The 21,592-nt window shown below is 29.0% G+C and overlaps 6 protein-coding genes across 13 annotated transcripts; 3 read left to right on the forward strand and 3 right to left on the reverse strand.

Annotated features, from left to right (window-relative positions):
- Positions 1-296: 296 nt before the first annotated feature.
- Positions 297-7,275, reverse strand: LOC116429037 (uncharacterized). 7 transcript variants are annotated; one of them, XM_076373814.1, is made up of 11 exons: positions 6,887-6,961; positions 6,386-6,451; positions 5,772-6,242; positions 5,522-5,689; positions 5,288-5,450; positions 4,853-4,924; positions 4,564-4,683; positions 3,944-4,048; positions 3,197-3,499; positions 3,024-3,116; positions 297-2,955 (listed from the first exon to the last, which is right to left on the reverse strand). In XM_076373814.1, the coding sequence occupies exons 3-11, from the start codon at positions 5,813-5,815 to the stop codon at positions 2,845-2,847; spliced, it is 1,179 nt and encodes a 392-aa protein (XP_076229929.1). In that variant the 5' UTR covers positions 5,816-6,242; positions 6,386-6,451; positions 6,887-6,961; the 3' UTR covers positions 297-2,844. The 7 variants fall into 7 exon arrangements, with proteins under 7 accessions (XP_076229929.1, XP_076229931.1, XP_076229930.1 ...); XM_076373816.1 differs by having other exon boundaries at positions 5,772-6,174; positions 6,887-6,944; XM_076373815.1 differs by having other exon boundaries at positions 5,772-6,203; positions 6,887-6,941.
- smid (nuclear valosin-containing protein-like smid) lies at positions 7,222-11,986 on the forward strand. 2 transcript variants are annotated; one of them, XM_031981405.2, is made up of 12 exons: positions 7,222-7,388; positions 7,690-8,055; positions 8,394-8,615; positions 8,688-8,945; positions 9,023-9,352; positions 9,422-9,641; positions 9,723-10,005; positions 10,094-10,544; positions 10,657-10,824; positions 10,901-11,227; positions 11,297-11,521; positions 11,602-11,986. In XM_031981405.2, exons 2-12 carry the CDS (start codon positions 7,879-7,881, stop codon positions 11,725-11,727), a joined length of 2,787 nt encoding a protein of 928 aa, XP_031837265.1. In that variant the 5' UTR covers positions 7,222-7,388; positions 7,690-7,878; the 3' UTR covers positions 11,728-11,986. The 2 variants fall into 2 exon arrangements, with proteins under 2 accessions (XP_031837265.1, XP_031837266.1); XM_031981406.2 differs by lacking the exon at positions 7,690-8,055 and having other exon boundaries at positions 7,225-7,388.
- A 683-nt stretch (positions 11,987-12,669) lies between these two features.
- Positions 12,670-14,866, reverse strand: LOC116429038 (aurora kinase C). The gene is made up of 4 exons (XM_031981423.2): positions 14,692-14,866; positions 13,893-14,469; positions 12,972-13,497; positions 12,670-12,885 (listed from the first exon to the last, which is right to left on the reverse strand). The coding sequence occupies exons 2-4, from the start codon at positions 14,402-14,404 to the stop codon at positions 12,778-12,780; spliced, it is 1,146 nt and encodes a 381-aa protein (XP_031837283.1). The 5' UTR covers positions 14,405-14,469; positions 14,692-14,866; the 3' UTR covers positions 12,670-12,777.
- A 668-nt stretch (positions 14,867-15,534) lies between these two features.
- On the forward strand, positions 15,535-17,653 carry Rpt5 (26S proteasome regulatory subunit Rpt5). The gene is made up of 3 exons (XM_031981418.2): positions 15,535-15,787; positions 16,200-17,333; positions 17,407-17,653. Exons 1-3 carry the CDS (start codon positions 15,746-15,748, stop codon positions 17,515-17,517), a joined length of 1,287 nt encoding a protein of 428 aa, XP_031837278.1. The 5' UTR covers positions 15,535-15,745; the 3' UTR covers positions 17,518-17,653.
- A 127-nt stretch (positions 17,654-17,780) lies between these two features.
- Positions 17,781-18,980, reverse strand: tsu (40S ribosomal protein S12 homolog tsunagi). Its single transcript, XM_031981427.2, has 4 exons — positions 18,791-18,980; positions 18,477-18,623; positions 18,096-18,357; positions 17,781-18,014 (listed from the first exon to the last, which is right to left on the reverse strand). Exons 1-4 carry the CDS (start codon positions 18,849-18,851, stop codon positions 17,984-17,986), a joined length of 501 nt encoding a protein of 166 aa, XP_031837287.1. The 5' UTR covers positions 18,852-18,980; the 3' UTR covers positions 17,781-17,983.
- A 418-nt stretch (positions 18,981-19,398) lies between these two features.
- Positions 19,399-21,419, forward strand: LOC116429042 (testis-specific serine/threonine-protein kinase 3). Its single transcript, XM_076373817.1, has 6 exons — positions 19,399-19,639; positions 19,756-19,925; positions 20,027-20,176; positions 20,334-20,607; positions 21,042-21,221; positions 21,300-21,419. Exons 1-6 carry the CDS (start codon positions 19,487-19,489, stop codon positions 21,375-21,377), a joined length of 1,005 nt encoding a protein of 334 aa, XP_076229932.1. The 5' UTR covers positions 19,399-19,486; the 3' UTR covers positions 21,378-21,419.
- Positions 21,420-21,592: the final 173 nt, after the last annotated feature.

Here is a 21,592-nt window from a genome sequence, read left to right on the forward strand (position 1 = left end):
GTAATAGTACAAATAACAGTAACATTATTCAGTTATAAAATAATACAATTGGACGGTTATATGTAACAAAAGATGTGTTTCGCGTTTTTACAAAAATTCTTAAATCTACATTGAAAATTGGCTCAGTTAAGTGGAACGGTTTAAATTGTAGAAATAATTTAGTAGCCATTTTCCTTCGGTTTTTTTATCAATTATTAATTACTCATGTATGAAGATTCTTCTCTAACAAAATATGCCATGCATATTTATCAGTCTAATATTAATCTATAATATGTATACTCTATTGCACAGGTATATCCTTATTTCAATTTGTTCTTTTATTATTCCGCATTTTATATCATTTTAAGTACTATTTTACAGTATTATGCAATAACTGTTAATGACACCATTACATTATTCATAATTTTTTGAGTACATAAATTCCGTGATCGAAGTCAATGTAAAAAATAAAAATAACATAATTAAAATAACACACAAGTTTTTACATAGTCATAAATGTTTTTAAGTATGTATAAATGTGTAAAAAAAAAATAATGTGACAAAAGTCAAATACTCTATGCAATCGTACTTAATAATCCCCTGAAAAATCCTTAAAGGCATTGTTAAAAAAATTTGCAAATACCCTGTACACATGTTTTATGCAATTGTATAACATTCTACTGTATAAATTATTGCACATTTGAAATATCAGGCTTTGACAAATGTCAAACTTAAGTTTAATGAAATGTGAGTAATATTACAGTTAAATAAAAATCATTTAATATTTAAGAAAAAATATTTAATTCGGCATGAAATTGATTTGATTGTATGCCTTATACAGGATGGTGTATTTAAATAGAAACACTTAAATATCTGTTATTTATAGTCGCATGAAAACATTTCTTATGCCAATGTTAAACTATTTTATGGAACACATATAATGACAGAATATTTTTTTCTCAAGATCATTTTTGAAGTCAACTTCGTGTTCTTAAATGGTCATTGTAAAAATCTATTTACGTTAAAAAGGCATTAGTTTACGATATATTAACACTTAACGGACGGGCCACGTATATTTACATTTTAAATATACCTTAAATATACCCGGAAACTAGGAAAGACAGGGTAGATTCCACCTGTCCGCTAAGTATTAATTGCAATACTGTAAAGTGGTCAATCAATGGTACAGTACTTATTTTCTTAAAGTTGATATTTAAACATATACATATGCTATAGCTTGAATGCAAAGATTTACTGTATATTAAAATTAAAATATCCATAAGAATAATTACTTTTTTATATGAAAATTTTAATGGCCTTTTGAGGATGAAGATTTATGTCAATTAATGCATTAAAAAATATATGATTCTAAGTTAATCTTAAAACATTATTTAAGTAAATATTACCTTGAGAAAAAATGTTTGTCCAAAGTCGTTATGTATATAAAGAATTTTGAAGTATTTTTATTTAAATGTGCCATGCTGTATATGTAAAGTGTAATGTAAATAATGTCATGTTACCTTACAATTTGCAGAAAATTTTCAAGTACACATATGTATCAGTCCTATAATTTTTTAAATAAATTAGCATAAAAGAAATTACTTGGTTTGTAATCTCACTTGCGCAAATGCAAATAATAAATAACCTTACTTTTAATATGTTTTAACACATTATATTATCAATGTAACAAATATAAAGTTTGTTCGAAGAATGCAAAATTAATTTCTTTTGATTTTTAAACTCTTCACTTGAAATAGGTAAATACGTTGCTTTGCTTTCAGAAGACTCTTTTATAATACATGGGGGTAATGAATTTTTTTCACTCCTCATAGAAATATCACAATCGTTTCTTATTATTTTATGTATATACCTGATCCTCCATTTACACGGACTCTTTTTACGTGAGTCTTTTTTTTTACTCGGTAAATTAGAAAACTATTTACGCGGTAGTTTTTAAGCACGGTTTGAATTTAATAACACCGAATAAAATGTATGTTTTTTTTCTGAAATGTTATTATTATTTATTATTTATTTTGTTTGGCTATTTATTCGCGTAAAACGAATCCACGTGGAACGGATTTTCCGGTAAATCGAGGGTCAGGTGTATATATGTATATGTATATATGTATATATTGTATATACATATTTATATACCTTTCTTCTTAAGAAACTTCTGGGAGTTACATTGTTTGGTTTAGTTCAAGTAATAATAATGATCAAATCAGTAATATTTCGGAATTTTTTAAAACATGTTTCTAATTGAAGTTTCTCATTTCACGAAAGTATTATAACTTACGATTTTACTTATAAGTTATATGTCCAAGTACCTTTCGCCGATTGAATATATCGAAGTGGTACAATTGTATTCCTAACGTCGGGGCTTTTCGACCTTCTTACACAATCTTGGCTTAAAACTCTACATCCCGGACTCAAAGTTAAACCAGTGTATCCACGAGGAATACTGTCGCTACTTGCCACTCTTCTAACATCATTGGTTTTTCTTTCTTCGTAATTACTTACAGACATTAAATTATCCGGCACAGAATCTCTCAGCTTGTACGCAGATTGGTTATTCCCAAAATACCTTGGGCTTGGGTCTATCGATACATTTTTTGGACTTCGTATGGAACTGGCGTCGGCGGATCCATTGCGACGAATTTGTCGTTTTTCAATGGTATCATCGATTAAATGTCGATCACATGTCTGATGACTGAGATTGGAATTTGCATCATTGTCAACGCACTGGCAAGGCATTACCGTAGAATCAAGAGAATCTGAAAATTCTGGACTCGGGATTGAAGATACACTGCCCATTTGAGAGATGACAACCGTCCCCTGAGGGTTTTGGGGACGGTGTCAGAAACATCATTCCTCTAATTCATCCATTCGATTTCTAACAGCCATTTCTACCACTTCCAAGCTTGGATAGTCAAGCTCTTTAACTAAGCATAACACAGCTGATAGTATATTTGAGTTCTATAATCAGAAAGTGAATAATGCATTACTTGTTCGTCGGTATGTTACCAAATTTAACAAAAACTTACCCTTGTAACAGGCCTTCTGTGATAATGAAATTGTGATCTACATTTTTCTTTGTCAGAATGTCTTACCCATCCAGGCATTTGGTTTGTGTCTTCCTGTAATTATACAAAATTATTTTCTCTTATATTAATTTGTACACAAATGAATTCAAATAATTTGCAATTTTATTTCTAACCCTCTCAACATTTTGATGAACCGTCATTCTTCTAGGTTGAAGCGGTGGTTGTTGTTCTTCATATTCTGCATTTATCCTCTGTTCATGGTGCTCTTCGTATTCTGGTTTGTGTCTGTTATCATATTCATAATTATTTCTATCTGAACGTCTATCGTCCATTGGTTCATTCAAAGAGTATTGTGTACGTGGAGACGTTGGTGCGTATGCTCGTTGAGATGTTTCATTGTTACTATATTCCGTATAAGTTCGTCTTTCATCATATTCTCCATTATGTCTTGAAACCGCTGGTCGTTCATCATATTCCTAAAAATTATAAAAAACACAATGAAATTTCTGTATATGCATTTAAAACCAATAATCACATTTATTCGTAGTTTATTTTTGTAAAATAAAGCAAGTACCATAGAAGTATTTAATTTTTAATTTTACATTTCATTTGAATGCTTTAAATACATTACTATGTAACATAGCGTACACGTAATAATTCGCCAGGAACAGAATACATTTAATTATCAAAAGTAGATAATTAAAAGTCAACGTTTTTGGTGAATTATCCTATATACATATGTTAATTGTCAATGTCGTTATACGTAATCTACTTGCTAGAGAAAACTACGTTAAAGTAAAGTAACTGCTCTAATTGAGATACATTAATATAAATATAATTGATGAATATACAAGAACTATCAAGGTAACACTAAAGAAACTATCACGTTGCAAAAAATTCTGCAATTCTGTAAAATATACCTTAATGATTTCAATAGTGTTAGTGGTCATACTTTCACTGATGTTGCGTGACTCTGTACATACAGTGTCATCTTTGTTGTGACTCTTTGACTGTCCATTCTGTTGCTGTTAGTATACGAATGCAGATAAAAGGAGCAATGATATAATCAAGCTTATTTATTAAATATCAAGTTAGTTGATTGTTCTGCTTGGTAATTACTAAGTAAAAGAGTAAGTATCACACTAAATCTAACATAAATATAACGCTAATTATATAATAATTATATCTCTATAGCAAATAATTATAATTCTAAATACGTTGATCATAATTTCATTTCTTATAATTTTAAACAACAGAACATGTTAACGCATTCGCGACCGGCAGATTTTTCGGTTTTCTAATACTCATTGTTAGTGAAAATGAAAAAAATCTTAAGCTAATTGCCACAAATTTCTGATTTTAAAACAAGAACAAAAAATCGAAAATTTGTTTTAAAATATTAAGTCTTGTAACGATCTATTACTTGAAAATTATTATATTTGAAAAAACGTGAATTCACGTCAACGGTCGCGAACGCGTTAAGATGGAAATATTTTCATGCAAGATATTTATGTATGTACATAATAATTGGTTGACTTACATCATACGTATACTGATTAATTTGTGAATAGCGATGGGATGGTGAAGCATTATAGTTTGCATTTCTACGATCTGATTCATGATATTCTTCTTGAGTATGCTGTGTCTCTTCAAAACTTCTCTATAAACAATTGTCAAAGTAAGAAATTATCCTTATATAACATAAAAATATAATAGATACTATGATATATATGTTCATGAGAGTAAATGAAAAATATGATTATAACAGCTTTGAAAAATTATTATAAAGGAAATTATAATAGCCGGCGATAGTTTAAATTTTTTATTACCTGATCACTTGAGGAACTATATCTTCGATGATGTATCACTTCTGTTTCTTCGATATATTCAGTGACAATATCCTAATTGCGTAAATGTTATTGAAATGTTAGGATGTTTGTTAAGGACATATTAACATGATAACATATGTTTCAATAAACTTATTTTAGTAACAGTAAATAAAATTCAAACTGTATTGATGAAAACTGAAATGGTTAATCTTGAAATATATAATTATTTAATGTGTATCACCTTCGTATTATGAAACTCCCAGGTATAAACTCTCAGTTCTTATCAATAGTAGCAAGTGATCACTAATGATCGGTAAATGATATATATTAATAATAAAGTCAAGTGAATGTTTTAAATAAAATATTTGATGATAAAATACTTGAAAATGTTTTATAAGAATGCATAGAAAAATATTGTTTTAAGAGCAATCTTACTTCTGGACTGACTGCATCTGATTGAGGTGGAGATGCATCAGTATCAAGAGGATGAACTAGAATATGACCTCGTGTTAATGCTGTTTGCACTTCTTCCGCTGAAACTACCTTGTCATCAAGTTTTTGTAAATTTGGTAGAGCTCTAAGAACTGCTAATCGATACCTAATAAAAATTTTTTGATTAAAACTCTGCTACGAAGTTGGTATGTTAATTGTTAATGCAAAATACATTACCCTTCTTTCTCAGCACAAGGATTTTCGCCAAGCCATAAATTTCGTAGATTTGGTAAACCTTGAAGATAACAAACTTCATTCAAGTCTTTAATATTATTCTTCCTTATAAACAAATCTTGAAGACTTAGACAATATTGGAAATCGGCAAGAGTACTAATATTGTTCACACTGAAAATGAATTTGAATAATAAAAATTATACTTATTATGTTAAGAATCATCACATAAAATATAATTAGGTAATACACATACATGACTTGAATTTTGTAACAAAATTGGAAAATATAAAATTTCATGTACACACGCACATAGATTACATTGAAATATAATTGTTGTTCAAATTATACTTAAAATAGGAAAAAATATTTGTATGAATTACATACATAAAAATGATACAACATTGTACCCTATATTACTTCCACTAATTGTAATAAAATCTATTAACTCAATTAAAATTTTTATAACAGCTTTTATATAATTATATATCTATTATTGTTTTCAAATAAAAATATAAAATATTTTATATAGTTAAAGGTAAAATTTGAATTCTTTTTCCCTCATCACAGCAAGATATATTACAATGAATTCAAAATGTGTGGGTAGAACAACTTCTTCATAAGTAGGTTGTTCTTGTGATCTTGAGTTTTTCACAGACCTGTCCATAGTAGGAGTGCATTAGAGTTTCTGTGATATGTAAACAGATTTGAGAAACTTAAATCATCACTATAAATAATAAAACTCTTTTGATTCAATTTTACTATAAAATTATATCTGTAATGTTATTTTTACTAAGCAAATTATTATGAAAAAGAAAACTGTAATTTTATACATTTCTACTTATTTAATTATTTATTTTAATCATTTACCTTAATGACAATACTTCCACATTTTTCATTTTCCTTAAAATACTCACATCAGTCAATTCTGTGCCCCTAAAATAACAAGAAGTTTATGTAAAATTATAAACATAAAACTGTACAAGTTATATATAAAATTATAAAACTGTTTTATACAAAAACATAATAATTTATATCTGCTATACTTCAAAGCTTATTCTATACATTTCAAACATTAAATTCATTATTTAAATGTCACTTTCATTTAATGAAGGAAATAATAACAGTAACATTGAATAACTAAAAGAATTTTACAAAATAATAATAAAAGTAAAAAAGCGTTTCAGAGAATAGTTTCTTTAATAAGGATATCGTAAAGAAAACTGTAAATTCATATAGCTGCTTTTATTACAAAAAATACTCAAAATATTGAACTTGTCAATTTGATACTTTTATCTGTATAAATCGGCTAGCAATTATAGAAAATGGAACATCTTGTTTGAAAAGTGTAACATCTTTTCAAATACGCACCAACAATTAAGTTTCTTTACAGCAGAGAAATCGGACACTCGTGTCCGAGCCACGACCATCTCCTCCGTTAATTTTACCATAACGAAATTTATAATTTATACGAAAATAACAGTAACAAAGCAATGTGAAGAGATCCTGAGGGATGTTAAAAATAATTACGAGAAAAATCTTTTTCAGACCATCACAATGAATTTTTCAACTGTAAATTAAAGGCGCAACTAAAACCCATCGCCATGATGGTTTGTCGTTGACTAATTGAAAAATATGGTATGAAGCTTTCACAAAATATACTTGATCGTTTTCCGCGAAATACGCATGTGTGATGCACCGTTAACAATAGACATAGTACAGATATGAAACTTAGTTGACTAATCTATAGTATATACCGTACTGTTTGATTGCGTCTTACAATTCATCTTTTAAACGAATTAATGAATAATTTAAAATCTAAAAAGCATACGCAACAAGAAAGTATAAATAATATAAATATATAATATAACAAGTTGAGTTGCCATCTTTTTTAAATACAATTATATATATTATTTTCTCTAATATTCTCGTTAAGAACAAAAAGTATATTTTTTTTTAATTTTTGAATGCTTTTCTCATTTAGAGAAATATAATAAAAATATTTAGTCCACATTTTGAGCTAAGAAAAACTTTTCCCACTTTATTATTACACTTTGCTGAGTTGTAAAAATTTAAATTTGTGATAATGACATATATAAAACAACAAAATCGTTTTCTTCTGAATAATTCCTAAGCTATATGTATTCCGATCTATATATTTTCATTGTTTCTAGGCTTTCAACATAACCCGTTTCGGAAGTTTGTTCTTGCTGTCGTGATATACCCTGTTTTCTGTATTGTAGTTTAAGAAACGAAGTGGTGAATGAATGTTGATAACAGTAATTACATGATAGCACGCGTCAAAACCTATAAGGGTGCAAATACAAAGATCTGATGGTCATTTGATTCCTATAAAAGTGTACATGACTCCTGACAGTAAGAAAATGCAGAAGGTTGGAAAATTGAATCCGTCGATTGATATCATCCCGCTACAGGGATCTAGCGGAGATTCAAAATCAAAAGCTATGAATAATAAACGCAAAGTTGATATTTCTCATAGATATCTTCGGGATCAAGTACTAATTTCACGTGTACAAACGGTAAACGATTAATTTCCTTCATTTCAAATTTTCTTAGATAGCTACATACAGAAAACTGATATATTCATAACATGCACTTCGTATTATAAATTTGCGTTTAATGTTTCAAATGTATAATGAAATAATCTTGAAAAAAATTAAAAATATTTAAGTGTATCTAAATATAAAACATTTATTACGTTTTATATACTAAGTGTAAATTATACTTAACATTATTTCAAATGTGGCGAATTAGATTTCAGTTTAAGCATTTGTCGTAATTTATTATTCAACCATAAGAATTTACAATTGAAATGGTATTTCAAATAAAATTTCTTCATGTTGTTTTTAATTTTTAGTATATGCACGAAAATGAAAACAAAGTTTATATTGATGTTATTGAAATGGCAAATGCTTTGCAAAGAAAATACCGTGATTATCGTATAAAAAAACAGGGCCCTTTCAGAGCTCTGGTACGCAAAGCATACGACGAACTAACAGAAATGTTTGCGAAAAAGCATTGTCCTTCTGAATGGCCTGGTTATGATGACGAAGACGAAGAGGAAGAAGTTGACATTGAAGTATTTGAGACATATACGTAATTCGAGTCTTATTTTCAATAGCATATCTAAAAGGAAATATGTTGATTTTAGTCAGATCCTCAGAATACCATGTTGGATGGTATGTTATTAAAAATGTATAAAAAATCACAAAACAAACAAAATGGAAATTCTAGCGACAAAGAACTAATAGATATCAGTAGTGATGATGATGCTAGTAAAGTGGATTCAAATACATATAATAAGACAGATGAACCCGAGGTCGCAGATAAAAGTATACAGCAGAAACCGGGTCCATCTTTGCACGTAGAAAAACCTGTGCCTCCTAAAGAAATTGAACAGAGAAAAACAGTAAATTTTTATTTACATTTATGCAGTTCATATAAGTGTGTATTATATATTAAAATATTGTAATGTTTTATTTGTAGCCTACAAAAGAAGCACGACAAATTACAGAAACACGACAAAGTAATGCAGAAGTTGAACCATTTAATAGAAAAAGGCAACGCGATAAAGACATTGATAATAATCAATTTATGTTTACAAAAAAACCCAAAGGAGTACCTATTTCAGAATCAAAAGTTACATTTACCGACATAGGAGGATGTGATAAAATTTTAAAAACTGTTTGTAAACTACTGGCTCATATAAAACATCCAGAAATTTTTAAACAACTTGGTATATCACCCCCAAGAGGATTTTTGCTTCATGGCCCACCTGGATGTGGAAAGACATTACTGGCATATGCTATTGCAGGAGTAAGATTTGATTATAAATTATCATATTTCGCTGTTTGTTTTATTACTAACTTTTTATCTCAAATATAGGAGTTAGGAATACCTTTACTAAAAGTAGCAGCACCTGAACTTGTAGCTGGAGTTTCAGGGGAAAGCGAAGCACGGATTAGGGATTTATTTGAACAAGCTCTTGCCATTTCACCATGTGTAATCTTTTTGGATGAAATTGATGCTGTTGCACCACATAGAGCTACTGCTCAGAGGGAAATGGAAAGAAGAATTGTTGCACAACTGTTATCATGTTTAGATGGTAAATTGTTATTGTTATTCAGTCATATTTATTATACCAACCTAAATGATAGTTTTCTAAGAGTGGTGTCTTATTATACAGAATTAAGTTTAAAAGAGAATGGTACTGGAGTATTAGTGCTTGGAGCTACAAATCGGCCTGATTCTTTGGATCCAGCATTAAGAAGAGCAGGTCGCTTTGATCATGAAGTGTGTCTTGGTATACCAGATAGGGATGCAAGAACAAAAATTTTAACTGTACACACAGAAAAAGTAGCACTTGCTCCCAATGTTAGTTTATCTACAATAGCTTCGCTAACGCCAGGTTTTGTTGGAGCTGATTTAGTTGCATTAATTAGAGAAGCTGCTATGGCAGCTGTAGACAGGTAACTTGCTTAAACATTTTCTGTGAATATAAAGGAATAATGTTTTGTATGCGATGAACAGTAATATTACTTACATTGTTTCTATTAGAATACTTGAAAACGTAAATAAATCAGAACCAGATATTAAATCAGAAACGAGAGAAGATGATCCCCCCACTGAAAAGGAAAACTTTGAAAACACTGGCAACTTAGATGAAGAAGTAACTATTGAGTCGCCTTCTTCGAATCACAACAATATCCCCAAATTAAACAAAACAAGTAACCCTACAAGTCCTCAAGCACTAATTGAGATGGATGTGACACAAGAAAATTCAAAATCTCCAGACTTGGCAGCATTACTTACTTGGTTACGTAATGATCCACCACTTTCCTCAGAACGATTAAAAACTCTATATATTGAACACAGTGATTTTGAAACTGCTCTTCGCGTTATTCAGCCATCTGCGAAAAGAGAAGGCTTTGCAACTGTACCTGATGTTACATGGGATAATGTTGGTTCTTTAAGAGACATTAGAGAGGAATTACAGATGGCCATACTTGTAAGTATGCTTAAATAATTTTCATTGAATTCGTGAAGAATTTTTTATACGTTTCAATAGATCGTATATCTTTTTTTACGTTTCGTTTTTCTTGTTTAATTTAAAATTTTAGGCTCCGGTTCGACATTCCGAACATTTTACAGCCTTAGGATTAACAACACCTACTGGAGTATTATTATGCGGTCCACCTGGATGTGGTAAAACATTGCTAGCCAAAGCAATTGCGAATGAAGCTGGTATCAACTTTATTTCTGTTAAAGGGCCAGAACTTTTGAATATGGTAATTAATTTAATCATCGGAACAAATGTTTTGTAACAAAGTACAGGTGTTAAACATATATTTGCTTTTCTTCTAGTATGTTGGCGAAAGTGAAAAAGCAGTCCGGCAATGCTTCATGAGAGCACGAAATTCAGCTCCGTGTGTTATATTCTTTGATGAGTTGGATGCTTTGTGCCCAAGACGATCAGATGGTGATAACTCCGCTACATCGCGCGTAGTTAATCAAATGCTTACGGAAATGGATGGAGTAGAAGGACGTCAGGGAGTATTTTTAATGGCTGCTAGTAATAGACCTGATATTATTGATCCAGCAGTTTTGAGACCAGGAAGATTAGATAAAATTTTATATGTAGATCTACCTACTGCAGCAGATCGTGTTGATATTTTGAGAGCATTGACAAAGGTATTTTGTGCATCATATATATATAAGGTCTTTGATTCGTGTTGTGTTACCGAAAATTTATATTTCTAGAATGCAACTAAACCAAAATTAGCTGCGGATGTAAATTTGGAACAAATAGGATATAACAGCAAATGTGATGGTTATACTGGGGCAGATTTAGCAGCTTTAATCAGAGAAGCTGGTATAGAAGCTCTGAGAGAATTAATGGACATACATTATACAGGACAACCAGAAATTTCTATGCGACACATTTTATCCGCATTTGATAAGATAAGACCATCTGTACAGGAAAAGGTATACATATTTCCAGTTATTCTTAATGTGCAAAGTTTATGTGCAAATGTGATATTAAGTTAACAAATTATAACTTATAGGACATAAAACATTATGAAAAGTTGAAGAAATTGTATTCGATTAAAAAGAAATCTGACGATAGTCCAATGGAAACTCCAACGGATGCAGTTATAGTAGATGTAGTGATGGAACCTATGGAAACGTGAAATAAAAATATAATATAATGTATGTAACAATCTTCCATTATAAGATACTCTTTGAAATTAATAACAATGAAATAAGGATTGTACACACTGTACGCTTTGACTTTATTTTTATAGTCAAAGCATTCTTATCTTTACTGTGCGAAAATGTAGTTATAATGTTAAACCTTGGTTGACCATTTTAAAATAAGAATTAAAATCTATATTTTATTCTTTATTTTTTGGTACTCTTTCGTAAATAAAAGAAATTATGTTCAACATACTCTCGAGCAATTTACATAATCATTTCCACTATTTAAAAAAATAAAAACAAAGAATTGTACACATTTTGTAATTGAATAGCACAATTTTATTAACAATAAATAATTGACTGACATATCTTCTTAGAATACAAAATTTGATCTACATAATTTTAATAAAAGAAGTAGAACAAAAATTAATTGTAACATAGTATATTTTTACTTCTATATCATTTTGGTTGATAAAACTACATTAGAAAAAAGGAAAAAGAATTGTTCATAATTTAATTTCTGTTTATTGTATTTCGTTTATAATAATATTCATTTATTTAAATATATACTATCGATTAATCATAATCTTATTATTAAACAAATGTAATTATACACAATTTTCTCATGCATTATACTTTCTTTATTTCAAATAGTTATCTTATTATCAACATATACATATACAGTACCCTAACCAGTTAAATTTTAGTCTAATGCAAGTAAAATGCAGAACTTCAATTTAACATTAAATTTTCAGAAACTTATGTGCCAATAAACTCTCATTTTAAAGAGTAATGGTCCCAGTAAATAAAAATAAAATCATAAAATACATGACCTACGGAATGTATTGTATAGAATCTTATTTAAAAATATTCCATTGATTTCATTTATAAAATACGTGTATGAGGAGTAATGTAAGAAATATGAAACACTTAACTGTTTTTCTTTCTTTACTCATTACAAATTATTCTGTAATTGCAGTCACAGCAATGTTTAGATTTTCATTTCATACACGTGGACATAAAACAGTATTTATTAGAACCAACTAATTCAATACTGAACAATGTGGTTCAGTAGTTCGATTTTGTACAATCCAAGTATGTTTTAAAACATTTTCTAAAGGCAGTCTTCGATCTGGATCAACAACTAACAACTAAAAAGAAACATGTTTAATATTATAAAGTGATAAAAAAATATTTACTGTTATCAGTAAATACATAGTATGAAAGAATTTCTTACTTTGGATATCAAGTTTCTAGCATCTTCACTGACATAATCTGGAAATTTATACTGAGCTTTTTTGATCTTCATATATGTTTCTTCGTAAGTTTTAGCTAAAAATGGTGGAGTACCAACTAAACATTCGTAACATAAAACACCAAGACCCCATAAATCTACAGTATGATCGTGTGTTTTTCCAACAACCATTTCAGGTGGCAAATAATCTAATGTCCCGCATAAAGTGTTTCTTCTGGAAGAAGGGGCATGAACAGACCAACCAAAATCTGCCATTTTTAATTCACCCTTTATTCCAAGCAATAAATTCTCCGGTTTAATATCACGATGTATGACTTTCTTACTATGACAGTATCTCAAAGCATCTGCTAATTGAGATATATATGTAGCTGTTCTAACTTCATCAAAACGCTTTTCTGGTTGAGCGTTTAATTCTTTAAATAATTCCCCATTTGGGGCATATTCTAAAATTAGGTACACTCTCTTATCATCATGGAAATAACCATACATTTTCAATATGTTTGGGTGTCTATATTAAAGAAAAAAATGAATTATTATTAATATGAAAATATTTAAATATATTACCTTAATTTTACTATTAACACTATATTTATGGATATTCATTTTACACTTTATTCTATTGTTCCTAAAACACTAGATGCTTGTTTATATAGATTGCACAAATCAAAATCGATTTCAACTATTACCAAATAGTGTTTAAAAAATTCAATATCCATCAAATTGACAAGTTTCATAAATCTAGTGTTAAATTAAATATATTATCATTAATTTACTATAATACTACTATTGTTAATTAAAACTATTCAGGTACGTAAAATTAAATGTGCAATAGAATACTTTTGTAATATTAACATTTCTATAATCAAAAAAAAGTTTTAAATTTAAATCTATATAATTTCATACCTCAGATGTGTTTGAATTTCTATTTCTCTTCTAACTTGATGTTCTACATCAGCTTTTTGTATTTGCGCCTTAAATAACACTTTCATAGCAATAATAAATTTTGATTTCTTTTCTCTAGCTAAATAAACATTACCAAACTTCCCTTTTCCTAATGGACGCCCAATATCAAAATCTGTTAAAACCCATTTCTTCTCGCTTTGATTTTTATTCTTAACATTGTATTGGTCTTCATTCTTGTCTGTGTGAATGTCTTTAATATTCCTGTTCTCCTTATCATTTTCTTTGTCACTGTTATCTTGTATAGATACAACTGTTTTAGAAGACAAAGGTAGTTTTGGTGGCGGCATCAGTTCTGTAGATTTGTTTATACGGCTTTCTTTTGGTTTATTATTCGCTAAATAAGTATTATGTTCGTTTGTGGATGTGGTTATAGTTTCTGAATTATTTACTGAACTTTCACTGGAAGCAGGCGATGCCTTAGATATTCGTAATTGTTTAAAATTGTTATGCATTTGTGATATCACTTGATTAAGAGTTTTGTTTATCCTTAAGCATCACCGAATACACTATGTATTAGCTATAATTAAAAAAGATGAAAGTCGTATATTGAAATTTATTAAAAAATAATTAGTTAATAAATGAAAAAATTAAATATCTAACATTATTTTACTCTATAAGATCATAAGTCATCTTACTAGATATACAAATTTTATACGAAATATCATAGTATGAAAGATATTTACACTGAAACAATAGAAGAATTCGCGTTTTTCGAACCATAAACTTAAAAATTACTTACATGAGTATCTTTTTTATTCAAGAAACCAGTAAAATTAATATTTATTATATATTAGTAGATATATTTTAAAATATTGAAGCAGGACAATCTATGAAACACTCACGGAACAAAAGAAAATATGATTCCTGCCAAAAATGTCCTGTTACTATTCCTGTTTCAATTCAAAATAACGAATATCCACGCTCTGTTGCGATTGGTTACAAAGAAGGAATTACCAACCATAACGTAAAAATAACAAGATTGTTTACTCCATTCAGAACTAGATTTCTTTATGGTTTAGTAACATAAGTATCATAAGATACCTAGTACCTACCTAGTAAGGTATCTACTTACTATTTAAATACAATAAAATTATCATTCTAACAATATGTTAAATTATGAATATACATACAGATTTCTATAGTATCAACGATATATTTATATTATATTTAAGTGCAATATTTCACTTTAAAAAGTAGCTGCATTTTTTCAAGAATTGAAAATACTGTCAAAGTTGAAACTATTTAGATTAGAGACCTCTAGATTATATTATAATATTTTGTTATAAACAAGAATTATCTGGTAAAAGTGAAATAGAAATATCAGGAATGGAAAAATAGTTTAATTACTTCTAAATTATACTAATTACAGAATTATGTTCTATATAAGCAATTAAGTAGTCAATGAATTATTATGTACAGGATTATTTTTCAGATATAATAAAATAAAATTACTTTTATAATATGTAATCAAAGACATTTCTATGAAATACAGAGACAGTTCTAATATCTAATATAGTTTTGTGAATTAATTTTTTTAGGGTGCTTTTTTATTACCAACAATGTTACCAACAGAGTATTGATAACAGTGAATGAAAATGTACTCTTTCTTCACACTAAGAAAATGAACTCAGAAGTCACGGTGCTGCAGTATTGTGCATCGTACACCATTGAATATTCCCATATATGAGAGAGTTCTTATTTCAATAAAATTCCATGTACATTTCTTGAACAGAAGATACCACAGAACATATCAACAATTTAATATTTTAAAGTTATTATATTTACTAAAATAAATGGCTACTCTTGAGGATAAATCAATTTGGGAAGATGGAGAGGTAAAGTATAAATTTATTTTATAGAGGTTATGATGGAATGACAAGCAAATATAAATGGATGCGAAACTAATATAATTTAAAATTATTTTTTATCTAATCACTTTTAATGTTAAATTTTATACACAAAGATATTTCTACAATTTAGAAATGTTTTTTAAAATACTTTAGTAGTGTAAATTAAAACTTGTATATACAGGATATATATTCTGATTAATTTCTGAAAAACAACATATTTTGTCTAAACATTGTAAACAAGTATATCATCAGTACCGATTGATATCAAAACTCAATAAACCATACTGAAAAACTTCGTAATAATATAAGAAAAATTTAACATAAAAAATTATACATTTTTAAAACATCTTTATTAAAGGTAATGTAATAGCAGAACTTAGATATATATTCTTTTTAGGAGTCTTTGGGAGAGGATGTTTTAAGAATGTCCATTGATGAAATTGTATCTCGTACGCGTCTATTAGATAATGAAATAAAAATTATGAAAAGTGAAGTAATGCGTATTTCTCATGAACTTCAAGCACAAAATGACAAGATTAAGGAAAATACTGAAAAAATTAAAGTGAATAAAACTTTACCTTACCTAGTATCTAATGTCATAGAGTTGTTAGATGTAGATCCTCAAGATATGGGAGAAGAGGATGGCGCAGTTGTTGATTTAGATGCACAGCGTAAAGGAAAATGTGCGGTTATTAAAACCTCTACTAGGCAAACATATTTTCTTCCTGTAATAGGTTTAGTTGATGCTGAAGCCTTAAAGCCAGGTGATCTGGTGGGTGTTAATAAAGACAGCTATTTAGTTCTTGAAACTTTACCCGCTGAATATGATGCAAGAGTCAAAGCTATGGAAGTAGATGAAAGACCAACAGAACAATATTCAGATATTGGTGGTCTAGACAAACAAATTCAAGAATTGATTGAAGCTGTTGTCTTACCTATGACACATAAAGCAAAGTTTGAAAACCTTGGTATTCAACCTCCGAAAGGAGTACTTTTATATGGACCACCAGGAACTGGAAAGACTTTATTGGCTAGAGCTTGTGCTGCACAAACAAAATCCACTTTCTTGAAGTTAGCAGGTCCACAACTGGTTCAAATGTTTATTGGAGATGGTGCAAAATTAGTAAGGGATGCATTTTCACTCGCAAAAGAAAAAGCACCAGCAATTATTTTCATCGATGAACTGGATGCAATTGGCACAAAACGATTTGACTCTGAGAAAGCTGGTGACAGAGAAGTACAACGTACTATGTTAGAGTTGCTGAATCAATTAGATGGTTTCAGTTCAACTGCAAATATTAAAGTGATAGCAGCTACAAACAGAGTCGATATCTTAGATCCAGCTTTATTGAGATCTGGTCGTTTAGACAGGAAGATAGAGTTTCCTCATCCTAATGAAGAAGCTAGAGCACGTATAATGCAGATTCATTCCAGAAAAATGAACATGTCTCCAGATGTAAACTTTGAAGAATTGTCACGATCGACGGAAGATTTTAATGGCGCCCAGTGTAAAGCTGTTTGTGTAGAAGCGGTATGTAAAATAGGAACGTAAAATAATAGTAGTGTAAATAAATTTGTATTTAATTTCTTATTGTTTTTTATAGGGTATGATAGCATTGAGACGTAATGCGACTGCAGTCACACATGAGGACTTAATGGAAGCTATTAACGAAGTGCAAGCCAAGAAGAAAGCTAATCTCAATTATTACGCTTAATATAATTTGTTCAATAACTTATTTAATAAGATATTTTCAATAATGATTAAGATCAGAGATTACAAAATTGCAAAAATTTCATATATACATGTACGTTTGTAAAGTAATTAGGATAATATAAACAGATCCAATCATATGATAAGTACATTTGTGTATACCTATACTTTATCATATAAATTTATAATAATACAAGATAAAAATTGAACATTTTTTTATTATATACGATGTATATTTTTATTACTTTCAGCAAATTTTATTTCACCTTATGCTTTTTACGTATTTATTGTAATACAAATTATTTTTTTCTAGAAAAAATTTGAAATATACAAATATTCTACTTTTGTTATAAAGTACATTTCCAGCATTTAATTTTTTACATATGAATGAAATAAAGAAGAATTTCTTATTTGAAATAGTCATACACAGTGAAAATAAGAGTCTTATTTAATAATAATTGTATTTCCTTTCATCGTCGTCTATGACTTCTTTTCTTTATCCTGAAAAAGAATGAGAAAATATTGGTAATTTATAAAAATAATTTTATGTCATAATAAATTGAAGAGCGAAAGGTATTTTACTTTTTTGGTCCTTTTACGAAACACCAATCTACAGAGATAGGTTGTCCTAGGATTTCTGTTCCATTTAACGCATCCTTTGCTGCTTGAGCTTCCTTAAATGTTTCATATTCTACCAAGGCATATCCTTTTAGAAATCCTGTTCTTCTGTCCAAATTCAAATGTATATTTTTTATTTGGCCAAATTCCGAAAATTTGTCTTGTATATCATCTTCCTGTGCTTCTTCATGAACTGAATTTATAAATAAAATCCAGCCTTCAACAGCTAAAATATAGAAATTTATTTTATAAATATAAAATATTTTAATTGTTCTAACGGAAGTAAGTATTTAAATAAAAACTTGAATAAAATAGAACTTCAGAGGAATTACTTAGAAGTCTTACATCTTTGTGGTCCTGGTTCATCATCATCCTCTTCAACAATATTCATTGACTCATAATGACCAACATCGTCACGGGTAGAAACTAATTCTGCACCGTGTCCTCTACCTTTTCTTCTTTTCGCTTTTTCTTTTAAACGTGCAATTCCCTCTGAGGGTAATAAATAAACACGCTAAATGAACAAAAACTATTGCTATCGTGTAATAAAATATATTTTACATATGCCGAAATTAAATGAACAATACAACGAATGAGGTTATGTGTACAAATAATACTTATGTTTGAATATGAAATTAAAATAAAAAATATAAACTTACGATCGCCTTCATCGTCAACTTCAAACTCTTCTGCATTATCAATATCTAAAACGTCTGCCATAATTTCTTTTATGTACTTGTTTTAGTTTTAATGAATGTTAAAACTTGACAAAAAGCCGTATTTACCACAAAGTACTACAGAATACGGTCACTACAATCATTGACTGTGTAATGGATAGTAGAATAACTACGCGTTTGAGTCATGAATTGATTTATATGTAAACGAAGTATTTATAGCTTTTACTATAGAAAAAATTAGAATTGCGAAAAAAATAAAATTATTTACTTTATATTTAATAATAAATTGTCGGTTTTATTTTTTAATAGAATTTAATTCAACTTTATTTATATTTATCTAGAACATCTACAATTACATTTATTAAATATTGAATTATTTATATTCGTTTTTTATACCTGTAAATATATAAAATTATAAGATATCAATAATGAATAAATCGTATTTCATGTGTTCAGAATCGATCTTTTAATACTTCATGAAGAATATCGCGCCAAATTTCAATACATCATCATCTAACCCAACTATAATCATGCAATAAGTAACCATTTCTAAAAAAAAATTGCTTTTTATTCTAAATTAATAAGTAAAATGTTGGGATTGCGCATATTGAGAATGAATAACATAAAACATTTTTTTCAAATGTCAGTATAATTATTCAACTCAGCCGGAACAGTTAAATGGCAACTGGCCCAGTAACAAATAATAAATCGCTGTTACAATGCAATGATGAAAAAGATGAAGAAAAAACAGGAAAAAAATTAACTGTTCTTGAGTCACATGGTTACTGTCTTGGAAAAACTATAGGCGCCGGTTCATATGCTACTGTGAAAGTACGTTATCCATATAATAAATAATTCAATCAAAATTAATGACTGAAAAATTTATAATAACATTAATAAATTTAAAAAGCAATAACCAAATTTATATTAAAATATGTAATATAAAGGTTGCTAACTCGGATCGACATGCTTGTCAAGTAGCAGTAAAGATCATTTCAAAATTTCAAGCACCCGGCGAATATTTAAGAAAATTTCTGCCACGTGAAATAGAAGTAGTTAAAGGTTTAAAACATCCAAATTTAATAAGATTTTTACAAGCGATTGAAACAACCCATCGGTTAGATACTTTCTATATGCTTCTTATAGCATACATACATACACGAGTGTATTAAAAATTTCTTTCTGTGTTATTCATAATTGTTAATTATTTACATTCAGTGTGTATATTATTATGGAATATGCTAAAAATGGTAGCTTGCTGGACACAATAAAACGAGATACGTACATTGATGAACTGCGTAGTCGTAGATGGTTTCGTCAATTATTGGAAGCGATTGATTATTGTCACGGACGGGGTATAGTACATAGGTAAAAAATGGATAAGAAATTGTAAAAAAAATATTATATTCATAATTACCGAAATTATTCAAATTTGAGGTTCTGTCACTTTAAATTAAATAATGATTTTCTTTAAAATATTTTTGTATCAGCTGTTCAGTATAAACAAATAGTCAATTTCATTTAGGGATGTAAAATGTGAGAATCTTTTAATGGATTCTAATTTTAATATCAAATTATCCGATTTCGGATTCGCACGAGGACAAATGATATCAAAAAACGGAATTACGCCACTAAGTGAAACTTTCTGTGGAAGTTATGCTTACGCGTCGCCTGAAATATTAAAGGGAATCCCCTATTTGCCTCAATTATCTGATATATGGTCCATGGGCGTAGTACTATATGCAATGGTTTACGGTCGGCTACCATTTGACGACACAAATTATAGTCAACTTCTAAAGGTACCCAGGTACATTAAAAAGAAACTGTATAAAATGATGCTGCCTAAAATTTTCTTTTACATAACAATACAGTGAATATTGGATAATTGCAACATCAGGGACCTCTTCATTCCCACCATATCCAAACTATGTTCCTTTTAACACACGTTCGATGTATAATAGTGCTCGACGACCGGCCGCGATCGAATGGTGTAATATGATGATCCAACTATTGTCGAACTCGACAATTTCGATTTTTGAGTTGAACATTTTAAGCTCACCGCGAGCCTTTAATGCTGCCATGCTAAAATCTTCGTTACTTGGGGTGGATTCAATTCTAACTTTTCATAATTACAATCTTCCAGTCCTGATGAGTGTTGCTACTATTCAATGTTCACTGCATTACTCTTTCATTAAATTTTTTTATTATAGTAACTCATTCTTTCCTCATATAGCAAGTACAAGGTAGAATTGTATTTCCGAAAACGCCAATGGTGTCTCAAGCTTGTCGTTCCCTTATTTCTCGTATACTTGTGCCACAAAGAACACGATTACGCATTGATAATATAAGAAACGATGTATGGCTTACCGCATCTTACGTTGCAGCTCAAACTTCTACTACTGATACATTTATGGTAACATTTTGTATCAGTTTTGTTCATCATTTGATCGGTACAGAATAATTATTCAAATTATTAAATTTTATGCATTAGGATATCTCAGATGCAAAGCCAAAAGAAAATGGAATAACAGAAATTATAAAGAATGAAAAAATAAATAAACATAACTGATGTAAGAGATCAAATCATCGAAACTCAGTTCTCTGATACAAGTAAAACAAATTAAAACAACTGTTTATACTCGAAACAGATGATAAATGTCTATTACCGCTAAATATCATTTCTTCGATTTTCTGTATTTCATGTAACATAAAAATTATCACAGTATTATGGCACCTTTATTTGTATTCTTTTTCAGTTTGTTTTCTGTACTTATAGTATTATTT

The sequence above is a fragment of the Nomia melanderi genome, chromosome 14 (assembly GCF_051020985.1).
Source record: "Nomia melanderi isolate GNS246 chromosome 14, iyNomMela1, whole genome shotgun sequence".
Taxonomy (NCBI): Eukaryota; Metazoa; Arthropoda; class Insecta; order Hymenoptera; family Halictidae; genus Nomia; species Nomia melanderi.